Source organism: Mesoplodon densirostris, chromosome 13 (genome assembly GCF_025265405.1).
Source record: "Mesoplodon densirostris isolate mMesDen1 chromosome 13, mMesDen1 primary haplotype, whole genome shotgun sequence".
In the NCBI taxonomy this organism is placed as follows: Eukaryota; Metazoa; Chordata; class Mammalia; order Artiodactyla; family Ziphiidae; genus Mesoplodon; species Mesoplodon densirostris.
Window position 1 is genome coordinate 74,044,427 of NC_082673.1, and position 16,168 is coordinate 74,060,594.

The 16,168-nt window shown below is 41.5% G+C and overlaps 1 protein-coding gene across 1 annotated transcript; it reads left to right on the top strand.

The window, feature by feature from the left end:
* Window positions 1-389: 389 nt before the first annotated feature.
* CCN3 (cellular communication network factor 3) lies at window positions 390-8,924 on the top strand. Its single transcript, XM_060116076.1, has 5 exons — window positions 390-598; window positions 731-956; window positions 2,044-2,298; window positions 3,680-3,894; window positions 7,415-8,924. The coding sequence occupies exons 1-5, from the start codon at window positions 515-517 to the stop codon at window positions 7,709-7,711; spliced, it is 1,077 nt and encodes a 358-aa protein (XP_059972059.1). The 5' UTR covers window positions 390-514; the 3' UTR covers window positions 7,712-8,924.
* The last annotated feature ends 7,244 nt before the right edge of the window (window positions 8,925-16,168 follow it).

Here is a 16,168-nt window from a genome sequence, read left to right on the forward strand (position 1 = left end):
CCCCTCACAGATGGTCCCAAACATCGGACACCCCTTTAGGGGAGCCCCACGTTTGCAACCTAGCTGGGAACGGCCAGGGTGGAGGAGAAGCGTGACGGGGAGTGGCGGTGTCTTAGTCCTGGGGGAAAGCGAAGCAGCTTCCAGGAGGAAACGGGCGTTTCCTTCCCACGCGCTCGGCGAAACCCTGCATGTGCCTCCACCCAGCCCCTCCCGGCGCTCTGGGAAAAGCCAGTCGCTACACACAGGCACATGCAGGCCCCGGGGCCGCGCCCTAAGGAGAGCGGCACCCACGGCCAATTGCTATGGCAACTCCGGGGCTCGTTCCATTCCCCACCCCGCCGATCCCCCCGCCTCCTGCCTGAGCTGCAGCCAACCGGCTTGTGCGCGTCCCAGGAGCGCGCTATAAAACCTGCGCGGTGGCGCCGGGCAGGGGCGAGCCCGACCAGGAGCAGGGCGCGCAGATCCAACCTCCGACCTGGAAAGCCCTGTGAAAGCGGCAGGAAAAAGCCTGAACATGCAGAGTGCGCAGAGCCTGCGTCTCGGTCCACGCAATCAGTGCCTCTGCCTGGCTTTCCTGCTCTTCCATCTCCTGGGACAGGTGAGTGGCACACTCGTCAGGTGCCTCTGGTTACTTTGCCTTTCTTGGGCGGCCCCTGCTCGGTCCCGGGGTTGCTCTGCCTTCCAGGGTCCCTGCTAAGAAGTTTCCCCTTCTGATCTCGCCCCTCCCCAGGTCCTTGCGACTCCGCGCTGCCCCTCCTCGTGCCCGGCTCCGTGCCCCAAGAAGCCGCCGACCTGCGCCCCCGGGGTGAGAGCCGTGCTGGACGACTGCTCCTGCTGCCTGGTGTGCGCCCGCCAGCGCGGCGAGAGCTGCTCCGTGATGCTGCCCTGCGAGGAGAGCCGCGGTCTCTTCTGCGACCGCAGAGCGGACCCCAGCGCCCAGACTGGCATCTGCATGGGTAACCCTGCCCCCTCCTCCGCCTGACCTCCTGTCCCTCAACTAGCGGAGCTGCCCGCTGTTTCCTCTCCCCTTCCCCCCACTCCCGAGAGGGTGATGAGCAAATACTAACAGTGATGCCGTGGGTGATGTTTATGGAGCGCTGTGTGCCGGGGATGGTCTGGGGGCGCGTGGGGCTTTGCGGAGCGCCAGAAGCCAGAAGGGAAACCTGCCCGCGGAGGTGAGAAGCATGTGCCTCCTTAGAGAAGAATCTAGATAGGCAGGGAACAGAGCAGACTTAAGGGCCAGTGAAGTCATTTCCTTTGGAAGTTACCAGGGGACGCTTGGGGGGTGATGGAAGCTTGGGCTTACTCACAGGCTCACAGTTCCCCAACTGTAGCCAGGCTGGTTTGTTTTCACACCTGTAATTGTCCTACATGAGCCAAAGCAGCCACTACTCTCCTGGGATGACTATGCAACCCCTGTCTGGGCCGTGAGTAAAATAAAAATGCAGGCAACCAGCCAATCCAGGATGGTGAAACTTAATCAACTGGGGATCAATTTCCCACACGGTGCACCATTTAGTTGGAGACCTGTCCCTGCCTCCCTGGATAAGAGGGCTTGGAATAGGCTTTTAGTTTCTTCTCTAAACGAGTAATGATTTATTGTGCTGGAATGCCAAGGAATCCTCATGCCCTTCCCAATTTGACCAGTGAACCTGTTTGGAGGCTATGAAGAGCACTTTTTTCTTTTTAATTCTGAGCTTCTGAAGTAGGAGAATCTAAGGAGGTTACTGTGAAACGACTTTATCATTGGGAACAACAGCTGAGGACCCTGGGGAATGTCACTTCACGCTCTGCCCGTCTTTCCTCATGCGTAAAATGAGTGGCGGGACTGGGTGGTCTTGAGTGTTTCTTCTTGCACTGGGAGACCTCCATGAGGACATCTCTCTGCTGGTGATGGATCAGCAACCAGATGGCCTCAACTAGAAAAAGAATGATTTGGGGCTTGGAACATGCGCTGTGGCTCTTATATAGCCTCTTCGATGCATTGTGTTCTTGATTTCCTCTCTCCCCCTCCCTCTCTGCCCTGCTTCGCCAACATTCTAGCGATAGAAGGAGACAATTGTGTGTTCGATGGAGTCATCTACCAAAGTGGAGAGACCTTCCAGCCTAGCTGCAAATACCAGTGCGCCTGCCAAGATGGGCAGGTTGGTTGTGTGCCCCGCTGTGAAGAAGACCTGTTACTGCCCCAGCCTGACTGCCCAGCTCCGAGAAAAGTTAAAGTGCCTGGGGAGTGCTGTGAAAAGTGGATCTGTGACTCCAACGAGACGGGTACATTAGGGGGCCTCCAAACCCTTCCAGGTGAGAAATTCAACGTACCTGAAACTGATCACAGCACAGGAATAAGTGCAGGCAGGAAGCATGTATGCTCTTTGGGATCTGCAGTGAGAAACTGGCTTCAGTTTCTGGTCATTCAGTCGTGGAGTCCAGCTTGCCCACCGTGATCAGACACATCATGTGTTGGAATCCCAGACAAGTTATTGAAGTACACACAGTCTCTTCTGAAGAAGAATCACATCCAGTGGTTCTGTTGAGCCATGGGAGTGATTTTTCTTATTACACGACTGCCATTTATATTTTAGCCTATCCCACTTGACCCTTGTTAACATTGCAAAGATGTGCTTTGGCAACTTTATGCAAAACATGCAATCGATACAGCTTCTATACTTGTGGCAAGTGTCAACTCCATGGGAACACCATTTAAGCCATTTGCAAAGGGCCTGGTGATGGCTCTTTCTTTTCTGGACTCTGTCAACTACCTATGCACTCTTAAGACCAGCTTCCCTAAAGAAGGCCATCCCTGGACAGGTGTCACAGAGAAATGCCACCTTTCCAGGTGCTGCAGGAAGGATCAAGTGACACTTCAGGATCTTTGTTTTGCTTTTCCTTTTGTTTTGGCTTATAAAGGAACTGATTTTTTTTTTTTTTTGAAAAGCAAGCATTCAAGATCCAGTAGAGAATATTTTAGAAGCCATTAATCAGCCAGATTATTTATACTGGCAGTACACAGAACTTTACAGTTTTTCTGAAGTCAGAAATTCTCAGCCATGCTTACAGATAGGAAAACTGCCATGTAAAAGAGGAGATTTGCCCTAGGACATGCATATTAAGTGTTGAGACAGAACTGTCTGTCATCAAAGTCCCAGTGACTATATCCTACAACCCAAATAACCAATTCTACCTCCCTAAGGCAGAGCATTACCTCCATCACTATTCTGAGTTGGTTGGTTCTACTTACTCATCCAATTACAATTTTTTCATTATCCTTTCTCTGGACAAAATCACACATAGAAAACATTACGGTTTATGGAATGGTTTTTGATGCTATACTGTGCTATACTCTTAAAACTACTAAGCTTCTCAAAGAGGTTCTCCTAAACTTCTTATGAACAAATCGGACAGTCATTCCACAAAGATTTCTTGAAGGCCGACCATGTGCCAGGCCTCGTGCTACCTGTTAGAGGTTTATAAATACAGAGATCCAGATGCCAACCATGTGCCAGGCATTGTGCTACCGGTTAGGGGTTTATAAATACAGAGATCCAGGTCTGCCCCCTGAGAACACCTGAGTTGCACAGGTACCGAACTGGATGAGACGCTCTTCCTAATGATGGTTGAAAGGACCACTTTGCCATCCCCACATTTTACTCAATAACACTGTCCTTATTTCAACATCCTGTAGCCTACAGGACCGAAGCCACTCTAGGAGTTGCAGTCTCTGACTCAGGTATCAACTGCATTGAGCAGACCACAGAGTGGAGTGCGTGTTCCAAGAGTTGTGGCATGGGTTTTTCCACCCGGGTCACCAACAGGAATCCACATTGCGAGATGGTAAAGCAGACCCGGCTCTGCGTGGTGCGGCCCTGTGACCAAGAGCACAAGCAGCCGACAGATAAGGTATGAGCCTGGGAGGAGCCCCCACCACAGAAGAGGTGGCATTGCCTTGTTGGGGCCTGTGTTTTATTTTTTGTTGTTGTTTTTCTTATAAGGCAAGGAATAGTGACTTTATTCAGAAAGCCAGCAGACCGAGAAGATGGTGGACTAGTGTCGCCAAAAACCATCTTAATGGGGTCTGGATGCCAGTTTATTTTATAGAACAGAGAGGGGGAGGAGGTGAGGAAATAAAGTAAAAAGACCATTGATTTTGCAAAATATCTCCTGGCTTGGCCAGCATCAGGGAGAGGATGTGTTAATTTCTTCTTTTCTGCAGGCATTCACAGGTGGGCAGGGTCAGATTGTCTCCCTGTGAGCTGAACAAAGGCACTTTAGTTTAACATTCAGGCATGGGGCAGGGTTCCCTGAGGCAGCCCATTATGTATGATTATAAAAACAAAAGCAACAAAAAGCAAAGCTTAAAGTAAAAGAAACAGATCCAACATGGAGTCAGATTTTGCTCTTCCCTGTTACAATTCCCCACTGTCTTGTCCATTCCACACTCCTGTGGAAAAGGGGGCAATGACCATTCTAACTGCTTCTTGCTGTGTCTTGTCAGGTGGATCTTTCTGAGAACATCCACCATTGGTGCCAGTTGTTCCAAATGTTGAGATTTGTCTTCTTTTGTTCCAGTTTGGAAAGTGTTTACTTTACACCTGTAGACTTAAAAAATATTCACAACCTAAAAGTTGAGAGTTATGTTTTATTCGGGAGGGGGGCCTGTGAAGCTGACTTCAAGGTTAGCTCTAATGAAGGAGTTTACCTTCTTTTATTTTCTCTTTAATGTATTGAAATATCCCCAGCAACTCACAGCAGATGAAGAGGGAGGGGCCAGACCACTACAGTAATGTCCCCAGTTGAGAAAAGTCTGGCAAATCTCATTTCATCCTGGAAAAAACTGGCTACTCAGTGGTCAAACATGATTTATTTTAGAGAGGTCATTTCTGAGCTCAGCTTTCTTCACCCTTTAGGTTCAGTCTGAAGGAAGCAACAGAGTAGGGACCACATCTGCCTTCCTCATCCCTCAGTCCCCCACATCCTAACTGGGATGTACTGTGTGCTTGATAAGCAACTGTTGATGAATAAATGAATGGATGTCTGGGAATTATTTTCTGTATTTCAAAAAGCCTAGTATGACTAGTACATTTGCCAGCATAAGGCTATCTGTGCCAAATAAAATAGCACATTTCTTTCCTTTTTTGCTGGAATGATATCAACTCAGTGTTTTTTGTTTTTTTTTTTTAACTCAGTGTGTTAACGCTGAGTACAAGGCATGCAGATCAGAAGCTCTGATTGGTTCCTGATGACATCACAAGCCTTGTTAGCAGAGCTCTAGGTCAGATAAATGCAGTACCCAAATCAAACTAGTATATGGACCCTTGTACAAACCTAAGGCCAAAATAAAACTGTCCCTAACAATGAAAGATTTACATATCTCTCCACTGAGGCAATATCATCTCATGCTTAAGGGTGCAACTCTGGAGCCAGACAGCCTGGCTTTAAATCTTGGCTTCCCACATGAACTAGCTATGGGATCTTGGGTGATTTTCTTAACCTTTAAGCCTCAATTCTTTCCCCCATATAACAGAGACATTAACAGTACCTATCTCAGAGTTGTCATGGGGATTAAACAGAATGAATTTGCGAAGTGCTGGGCATAGATTACTCTGTTAACATAAATATCATTACCTAGTATTAACCATAATTTCTATTTATTGATAAAATAAGAGTCTCTAGTGGTTGCATTGTTATATGGCTACTTAGCTGTATGACTTTTTGAGGTCCATTCTAACTTTATGCTTCTTCCACCAATTTAGAAAGAGCACCTAGAAACACCTTATTCTCTGTTTCTGTCCTTCCCTCTGTCTCTCTCTCTTTCTCTCTCTCTCTCTCTCTCTCTCACACACACACACACACACACAGATATTGCAGACCTTGTACCTTTTTGTGGATATTGGCAAAAATATACACTAAACATTAAATATTAAAAAGGAAAAAACAAGAAGCCTTTAAATATTGTCAAGTACACAGTAACTTGCTTATTAAATAAGCCACTTCCATGTCATGACTTTAAAATTTTGCTTTTTCTATTGTTTCTTTTTCCAAAAATTCATATTTTTCTTGTACCTTGCACCAAGTTTAATATTGGGAGATATTATATTTAAGACATTTATTTATAGTATATATATATATATATATATATACATACATATATATATATATATATGTATTCCATTAAGGGGCCAGAAATTTGTTTGGAATCTAGGGAAATGCCAACCTAATAATCATTACTTCCTTATCACCAAAAGATTCTTAAGTGTGAGATGGTGCTTCTCAAAGCATGATCCCCAGACCAGTGGCATCATCTAAGAACTTGTTAGAAATGCAAATTATGGGACCCCACATCAAACCTACTGAATCAGAAACTCTGGGTGTAAGGCCCAACAATGTGTGTTTTAACAAACTCTCTAGATAATTCTGATGTACTCTTACTACAGTTTGAGAGCTACCAATTTTAGAGAATTCCAAGTCTCATCACTCCACAAGCTGTGGATTACAACTAGGAAGGTGAAAAGCAGTGGAATATTGTGACAAATTAGGTGAAGAAATCTAAGTGGGAAATTAACATATCATCACTGTCTTACTGAATTATCAATATTGGGGTTCCTCTTCAACTCTTACCAATGGAATGTTGAATAAATTCTCCACTTACCATGCCTTCATGGAAACTAACCTTAAATCCCACTGTCTTAGACTTTCCTGAGGTCACAGTGTAATAGAAGGAATGGGCTTTGTGTTGGACAAATTCAGGTTCTAGATGTTTTCTGATCACTTTGGCCTCTGAGACTACGTTTACTCATCTATAAAACTTGGACAGTTGCTCTTTATGTGAATAACTGCTCCTTGTATGAGTGAGTGTTCCTAATAAGGTTAAGTAAGTTAATGTCTGAAAAATATTTGAAACATTAGTAAGCTTGCAGTGATGCCATATTTATTCCATTTCTCTTTATAACACCTAAGAATGTATTGGGCTAATAACAACGCCAAAGCCTATTTATGGTGGTTTGAAAAATTAGGTTTCTTTATCATACATATGCTTTCATCTTCATGCTTATGCCACATGGTCAAAAGATGGTTATATACAATTAGGCATGATTTCCACATTCTAGATAGGAAGGCAAATGAATGCAGGAAGCGATTAAGAACTGTACCCATCTGAAGGGCAAAGGATTTCCCAGAATCCCTTGGTTTATGTATCACTGGCCAGAACTTGGCCACAAGGCCATTGCAAGCTCCCAGATATTCTGGGGAAGAATATACTTGTAGTGGACCACATTACTCAAACAAAATTAACATTCTGTTAGCAAAGAAGAAAGAGCAACAGATTTGGGGTAGGCAACTAGCAAGTTATTCCATATGCCTAGACTGATCCCTTGGAGGAATGATGGCCATTTCATGCATCACTCCTTTTCTTCTTTCTTAGAAAGGGAAAAAGTGTCTCCGCACCACCAAGTCACTCAAAGCCATCCACCTGCAGTTTGAGAACTGCACGAGCCTATACACCTACAAGCCCAGGTTCTGCGGTGTCTGCAGCGATGGCCGATGCTGTACCCCACACAACACCAAAACCATCCAGGTGGAGTTCCAGTGCTCCCTAGGGCAGATCCTCAAGAAACCAGTGATGGTCATCGGGACCTGCACCTGTCACAACAACTGTCCTCATAACAATGCGTCTTTCCTCCAAGACTTAAAGCCAAACACCAGTAAAGGAGAAATGTAATGTGTCCCCTAAGAAGCCCACCTACAGAGGCAACCTGTAGCCACCCACTATCAGATGACTATAAGAAAAATTACAAAGAATTATTATCCACATCTGCGTCTCATGTATTTTCTGTGGTCATATGAGGTCAGTTATGTCTGTTTTTTTTTTCATGAAAGATATGATTAACTGTAAACTTGGAATCAAGGTAAGCTCAGGATAGTGCTTAGGGATGACATTCTTTTGTGCTGTTTGATACACATGAAAATTTCTGTAAATTCAGAAATCAGATATATGTCTTACTGTGTAGACTGTATCACATTACACTCATTTTGTTATACACTAGTGAAATTTCAAGAAAAGGTCACAGTAATGAATGACACAGTGAAATCTAAGGTCACACTGAGGGTGTCATCATACAAATATTTCACCATAGATTGAGATTTGACTTAAGGGTTCTCTGTGGAGCACTCTTTTTCAGTAGCTCAACTCTGAACCTCAAATTCCTAGATCCGAGGAAACATATAGCTCTTCAACGCGAAATCTAGAGATTATTAGTTTTCTGTGTACATAGAAAACAAACTGTATCTACAGTAATGGAATGCTTATTAATTAAGTGCACTGGTGTCATAAATTGGCTTCATTTCAGACAAGTTGACTCCTTTCCAAAAGAAAGAAGCTAAACAGAAAGCTCTCCGTTATACATAGATGACCAGCTTCGACCAGCCTTCAGACATTTGTATGTGTCTGGAGGCTGCTGGGGATCACTAGTTTTTTAATTCAGAAGAAGCAGAACATATCAGCAGGGCTCCTCTCACCTTACTGATGAATAAACTGAGGCCCAAAGCACCTGATTACAACCTTTGATGACTTTCAAGTGTGCTGGTAGTGGAATTTTGAAAAAGAAGAACAAAATCAACAAGACTGCAGTGGCAAGATACCACAAACTGTATGGGAGTTTAGAATTATTGTACAGATCCCCAGACTTATCCTTGGGCCTTAGTTATGCAAACTCATGAACAAGATATATGTGTCTACATACATGTATCTAACTTGTCAGGCTATAAGATAGGTTGCAAACGTAAAATGTATACATTCTTCTAATGTCAACTTATGTGTTCAGCTTTTCTCCTTTGAAGTATTTATATAAATATAAATTATACATTTTAAAAATATTCCTTTTACTTTCTCTATTTGTCAGACATTACTAAATAAACATGATATTATCAGTGTATGACTCTGCTGTTATTTTTGTGCTTCTGAGTTTATTGAAAACATAAATTAAAATTTACAAATTAAATATTGAAAGCAAAGTGGTCATCTTTAGTTGAGCTTACAACTTCTTATCAGAAGGAAAACAAAAGACAGCTCTTAATTTGGTGATCTCCATTGCCAAGGCCTCAGATATTCTCCACACTTTCTACTCAATCCAATATCTGGATCCCTGATGTTTTTTTCTGGACAACCTGCAAGACACTTCCATATGTTAAAAATTTCATCTTTATTCCTGTCCTGCCCCTACGTTCTTCAGAACCTTTTTTTTTTTTTAGATTCTATATATATATGTTAGCATACGGTATTTGTTTTACTCTTTCTGACTTATTTCACTCTGTATGACAGACCCTAAGTCCAACCACCTCACTACAAATAACTCAATTTCATTTCTTTTTATGGCTGAGTAATATTCCATTGTATATATGTGCCACATCTTCTTTATCCATTCATCTGTCGATGGACACTTAGGCTGCTTCCATGTCCTGGCTATTGTAAATTGAGCTGCAATGAACATTGTGGTACATGACTCTTTTTGAATTATGGTTTTCTCAGGGTATATGCCCAGTAGTGGGATTGCTGTGTTGTATGGTAGTTCTATTTTTAGTTTTTTAAGGAATCTCCATACTGTTCTCCATAGTGGCTGTATCGATTTACATTCCCACCAACAGTGCAAGAGGGTTCCCTTTTCTCCACACCCTCTCCAGCATTTATTGTTTGTAGATTTTTTGATGATGGCCATTCTGACTGGTGTGAGGTGATACCTCATTGTAGTTTTGATTTGCATTTCTCTGATGATTAATGATGCTGAGCATCCTTTCATGTGTTTGTTGGAAATCTGTATACCTTCTTTGGAGAAATGTCTATTTAGGTCTTCTGCCCATTTTTGGATTGAGTTGTTTGGGTTTTTTTTATATTGAGCTTTGTGAGCTGCTTGTAAATTTTTGAGATTAATCCCTTGTCAGTTGCTTTGTTTGCAAATATTTTCTCCCAATCTGAGGATTGTCTTTTCATCTTGTTTATGGTTTCCTTTACTGTGCAAAAGCTTTTAAGTTTCATTAGGTCCCATTTGTTTATTTTTGTTTTTATTTCCATTTCTCTAGGAGGTGGGTCAAAAAGGGTCTTGCTGTGATTTATGTCATAGGGTGTTCTGCCTATGTTTTCCTCTAAGAGTTTTATAGTTTCTGGCCTTACATTTAGGTCTTTAATCCATTTTGAGTTTCTTTTTGTGTATGGTGTTAGGGAGTGTTCTAATTTCATTCTTTTACATGTAGCTGTCCAGTTTTCCCAGCACCACTTATTGAAGAGGCTGTCTTTTCTCCATTGTATATTCTTCCTTCCTTTATCAAAGATAAGCTGACCATATGTGCGTCTGTTTATCTCTGGGCTTTCTATCCTGTTCCATTGATCTATATTTCTGTTTCTGTGCCAGTACCATACTGTCTTGATTACTCTAGCTTTGTAGTATAGTCTGAAGTTTGATAGGGAGTGCATTGAACCTGTAGATTGCTTTGGGTAGTATAGTCATTTTCACAATGTTGATTCTTCCAATCCAAGAGCATGGTATATCTCTCCATCTGTTTGTATCATTTTAATTTCTTTTATCAGTGTCTTATAGTTTTTTGCATACAGATCTTTTGTCTCGTTAGGTAGGTTTATTCCTAGGTATTTTATTCTTTTTGTTGCAATGGTAAATGGGAGTGTTTCCTTAATTTCTCTTTCAGATTTTTCATCATTAGTTATTTTACAATTATTCTTTAACAATCCCATTACTTTGAGCATCTTGAGACCAGTACCTTAGTCTTCTTTGTATCTGCCCCAGTACCTGGAACACAATAGGACCTCACTGTAAACCTACTGAATGAATGGATGGACGGATGTATAAGTGAATGAATCAATGAGTTATGCATTGACAAAAGATAAAATGTTCTTCAAAATAGATGTTAGGCTTTTAAACTATCTTTTTCAGTATCACTATCACTATGATTTTCTTTATCTCTCACTTAGAGATCTCCCCACTCTGTAACATCTGCAAAAACACACACATGCATTCCTGAAATTATAATTTCAGCCAGTTGAAAAAAATGTGATCTGATCTACAAATATTTGTTAAATCCAGAATGTTCTAGTAATACAGCAAGGAAAGTTATACTTACCGAGCAGAATTTAGGGCTGCAGACAGTGCAGGCTTTGGAGTTTTCCAAACCTGGGTTGCATATGGGACCTATTCTTTCCCAGCTGTGGGATATTGAAAAATTTGGATACACCCTCTGAGCCTCAGTTTCCACACCTGTAAGGTGAAACCATAATATTGAGACAGTAGTCAATCACCCTAGTTTGTCCTAGACTGAGATGGTCCCTGAGACTCAGGACTCTCAGTTGTAAAATCAGGACAGTCCCAGGCAAACTGGGATGAGCTGGTCACCCTAAGTATAAACTACATATTGTTGTAACATTATACATGTTCATAAGCAGTTGACCACGCCAGGCACCTAGTAGGCCAGCAAATGACAGCTGTTAATATGAGATGAGTATCCAGTAAAGACAAGCACTGCCCCTTAGTCTTTGCATGTCATGTTCAGAGGCAGACATTACTGACCTCATTTTTACAGGAAAAGACATAGTGACTAAAAGAAGTTAATGACCTATTAAGGACACAGTAAATGAAGGAGCTGGGATTCAAACTCAGAGTCTGCCTGAGCTCAGAGCCAAAGTTCTTTCTTTTCTACAGTGCCGCAGCCACTGAGGCCAAGTATATTTTCAGCAACCAAAACAATTCCAACAGTTTTCATTTTTGTGCTGTTTTCCCAAACTATAAATGTTCTCTTTTAGAAACTGCATTGCAAAGTAGTGAGACTGTTGAGATCATTCTGTGAATGTGAAATTTTGAAAGCACTTAATTGCTGTTTAGTGATAAGGCACGCTTCACTGAAAATTATTGGAAGAATTTTCTTTTCTTTTACCACACAAGGATTCAATTCAACAATGCAGCAAGGACATCTTTAAGCAAGAAAATAAATTTGTCACATGCCTATCTGTGCTTGATGAGATTATCAGTAAAGCTTTTGCTGGAGATTTCTGGGCAGTATTAGACTTCTCTCCCAGGGTCTTCCTTGTAGGTACACGTTGTCATGCTTCTGAATGGGTTTCACTCCAAAATGCTCAACATCACAAGTCAAATCATCAAAACAGTATGTCCTTTTGGCCCTGTGCTATCAAGCTTAGTTTGAAGATTCATTTTTGTTGGAAGTGTATTCATCTTAACCACACCGCATGGTTCTTGCAGGCAGTGCTATGCTGTCTTGACCACAGAGGGTTCACCAAATTCAATTACCACTTCAGTAACACTGCTGGCACTTACTGAACTCTGAATAATGAAGAATTCTCTGCAGCCAATCTGCTGAGGACTGTGAATTACTGCTACATTAAGCCAGCTGTTCCAGGGATAATCAGAAGGTTCAAAGGGTAAGGATGGCAATGCTGTACAATTCTTACTAAAGGATATGTGCCTTTCTCTTTAGGACAAGAAAATGAAGGTCTGAATTTCAACCCAGGAAGCTCTATAAAAGAATATGCAGTTCCATGCAAATGGCAGAGTTTCACAGAATGAACAGCCCACCAGTACTGTTGGGCTGGAAGGTGCTTGGAAATAAATGTTTTATAATCCAAGAAGAGGATGTTGCTTGGACTTCTATTTTATTAGCAGAATAAGAGAAGCAAGATCTGTTTGTAGCATAGATTCAGAAGTCTGGAAGAGGTTATAAAGTTCTTAGCTTGGGTTAAATAAAGATCAATATGCTCCATGCTGACCCAAATTTGTCCTGCTAAAGCAAGGCCACCCACAAGATCCTTGGAAGACCTTGCCAGAGAAGATCCCAGTACATGCAAGTTCTAGTTCCTCTGCAAGTTCAGCAGTGAGAATCTTCCCCAATACTACAGAGCATCTCAGTGCCCAGGAAAAAGGATAAAAATGACAAGGATCCTGTTGAGTGTGCCCTGTCTTCTCTCTAAACTCCATATCCTCATTCAAAAATATACTTCAAGGTCACCTTCTCTAAGAAGTCTTGTCAATTGCACCCTTAAGCCCCTAACAGAACTGGCCACTCCCTCCTTTGTGCCTAAATGCTCCTTGTAGTAATTCTATCATAAATGCTAAAATACCCTACATCTGTTATTTGTTTTCATGTTTTTCTCCCATTAGACTCTAAGCTCCATGAGGGCAGGGATGTTGTTTGATTTTCTTGCCACTGCTTCACACCGTGCTTCTCAAACTTTTCCATCACCTTACTCTAAACAGCAGAGTATAATAAACAACTACAACAGAAATCTAGCATTCCAAGCCAAAGTTTCTATGGCATGCCACATTTTTCTCTTAAAAATTCAGGTAAATCTTGACTTCTTTTTAATCCAGCCATGTTTGTTTAAATATAAAAATAAAATTTAAAATTTCTAATTGGCTAGCTTATTCAACTTTTCCCACCTAAATCTTCAAGCAAAATTGATGCTCCAGAATGGGGTTTACACTGAAGCCTCTGATATTTCCTTACATATTTCACATAGTCAGATTAGCAGTAATAAGTACAATTCCAAATTCTATCTCATTTTAGGAGCCATCAATCATAAGAAGTACTATTAATTTATACATCAAAAAGAAATAAAAATTTCTTCCAGTTGACCTAGGACGCACCATCAATTATAAGTACAAAAGTCCCACTTTCAGAAGTACAAAAATGTTATTAAATGTTTCTTTTAGACTATTTAACATTTAGGAAGAAGATAAAGAAGGAGAAGATGGTGGAGAAGAGAAGGAACTAACATTTATCAAGCTTATTAGGTACCAGGCAACATGCAAAGTGTTTTACAGAGTTTGCCTCATTCACTTCAGTCCATATAAATAACCCATGTGGTTGGTACTATTATATCTCAAAATTACAGATGAGGAAAACAAAGCTGTAGGAAGACAAACAGCTTGCACAGGATCATAAATCTATTATGTAGTAAAGCCTGGATCCAAATCCTCACATTCTGCATCTAGAATTTGTGCATTTAATCCCTCTGCCTTACTGTCTGTATCCTGGGTTATGTGTACTTATGTTGGAGAAGCAAGTAGTTGATCCTCAAGAAAGTCAAATCGTTGAATAAGCTGCTACTAAACCCTGAAGGATTTGTGCTCTGGACACTGGTGATCAGCTAAGGAATTTCCCTAACAGGAGGCATTGTGAGCACATGCAGCTCTTTGCCAAGCAAAATCATTGGCTTTGGCTAAAAACTCTGAGACCAAGTGCTGTTAGGAACAAGGTCCTGAGCTTCTCACCAGTCACTGAGATTAAGGCAAGCGTTAGCTTCTTTTGTGCATTCATTAATTAAGGAATTCAACAAATATATACTGATCACCTACCATATTCCAAGTCATGTGCAGTCACTGGGAACAAAACAATGAACAAGACAAATATAGTCCTTACCCTCATGAAGCTTATAGTCTGGTGGTTTGTTTGAGTTTTTCCTTAGACCTCGATTCCTCAGACTAAACTATTTACCCTTTTTAGCCTTTCCTCTTCTGCTCACTGTTTTAACTATTCTCATGGAGGGGTCTCCCTAGCTTGTCCCCACTTTTGGGGACCCCCTAAATCCCAAAGAAGATCCAGAGAAAATAAGCTCCCTATACCTGAGTCAGAAACAGTTCAGACCTCTGTTCTTATGTAAGCCAGCTCCTCATCTGAAACCACCTTAGATGTCAATATCTCATCTGAAGATGAGCTACTTACAGAGGTCCCTTTGCAGTGGCCATGAAAAAGAGGAGTCTTTTGTGCCTACTAAACATATACCTGGAAGATTTCAGAAGTACATAGAGAGGTAGGGGTTTCAGAGGTCTCCCTGTGAGTCCTCATTCACTAAGAGAATGATTTAGCCCCCAAGCCTATGTCCATTGGTTTATTCAGAAGGATCATGGGGTGCTCTTTTTCTCTTGGGCAGAATGGCTCAAGTTCTATTGTATCCATACCCTTCTTGTTGCTATATTATGTACCTGGAATGTCCTCCTCCCATTAGCTTCACCTTTTGAAATCTTGACTATCATTCAAGATACCACTACAAGATGCTATCTACTAGGCTTTATCCAATCCCCACCATGCCTCTTCAACCAAGACAAAAATATAGTAGCAAAACATATTGGAAAACACTGAACTTGGAGTCAGAAAACCAAGCATGCACTCATTGCTTAGCTTCTGGACTTCTATGCCCACAAAATGAGGATGTTGAATTCAGCAGCTCCTGTGGTTGCATCCATCTTGTACATACGGAGTACGTACTATGTGCCACGCACTCATAAATTTCATCTTTATAACCTTATTTTTCCTCACAACAACGCTAAAAGATGAGCAACATTACCCTATTTTACAGATGAGACTGGTAAGGATTCAAACTCAGGGGCACCTGGCTGTAGAGACCAGACTCCTTGTAGCATCACTTACCATCATTTCCCAAGAGCTTCAGTGCCCTTCCTCCTCCTTTTCTCTTTTATTATAAGGAGCATTCTAAAGGTTGAACTCATTGCAATAGAAGCAATTATGTTTTTCTGGATTGGAAAATAACCACCATAGCCTTTAGATTTATTCTGGTCTCTCTAGGCACTGTGGTGATGAAATAAGCAATGAAGATATTAACTAAAACTGTATCTATACATCCCCCAATGTGGTAGAGAGATTAAAAAAAATCAAACAGGAAACCAGCTATTAAAACTATATCCTACCAATCAAAGAATTTGACTTTTTTATGGGACCACTTGATTTGTCGGGTTGAAATAAGATACCAAGGTGTATCTATAAATGCAAATCTTTGTAGACAGATTCATTGAATTGGTCAGAACATTTTTTGAAATGGGTCGTTTCGTTTAAACAATTTGTTTATGACCCAAGTTACTAACTAGTTAATGACCATTCAATGTATAGAGCCTACTAACATTAAAAAAACTAATCTATATTATTTATCCAAGAAGAATGTATTAATTAATTAATATTTTTATTTAATCAAAGCTTGAGATTGTCTAAGGCCTGACGACACACCTTTTGTCCTCTTAGGTTGGTCATACAGATAAATTCTTACAATGTTGAACACAGATTCTTTTTTTGTTTGTTTTTTGTGGTACGTGGGTCTCTCACTGTTGTGGCCTCTCCCGTTGCAGAGCACAGGCTCAGGACGCGCAGGCTC

Bases quoted from the DNA above. Each gene is read 5' to 3' on its own strand.
- CCN3 (XM_060116076.1), top strand. From the start codon at position 515: ATGCAGAGTGCGCAGAGCCTGCGTCTCGGTCCACGCAATCAGTGCCTC. The intron at 599-730 runs GTGAGTGGCACA...GCCCCTCCCCAG, and splicing joins TCTTCCATCTCCTGGGACAG to GTCCTTGCGACTCCGCGCTG. The intron at 3,895-7,414 runs GTATGAGCCTGG...CTTCTTTCTTAG, and splicing joins ACAAGCAGCCGACAGATAAG to AAAGGGAAAAAGTGTCTCCG.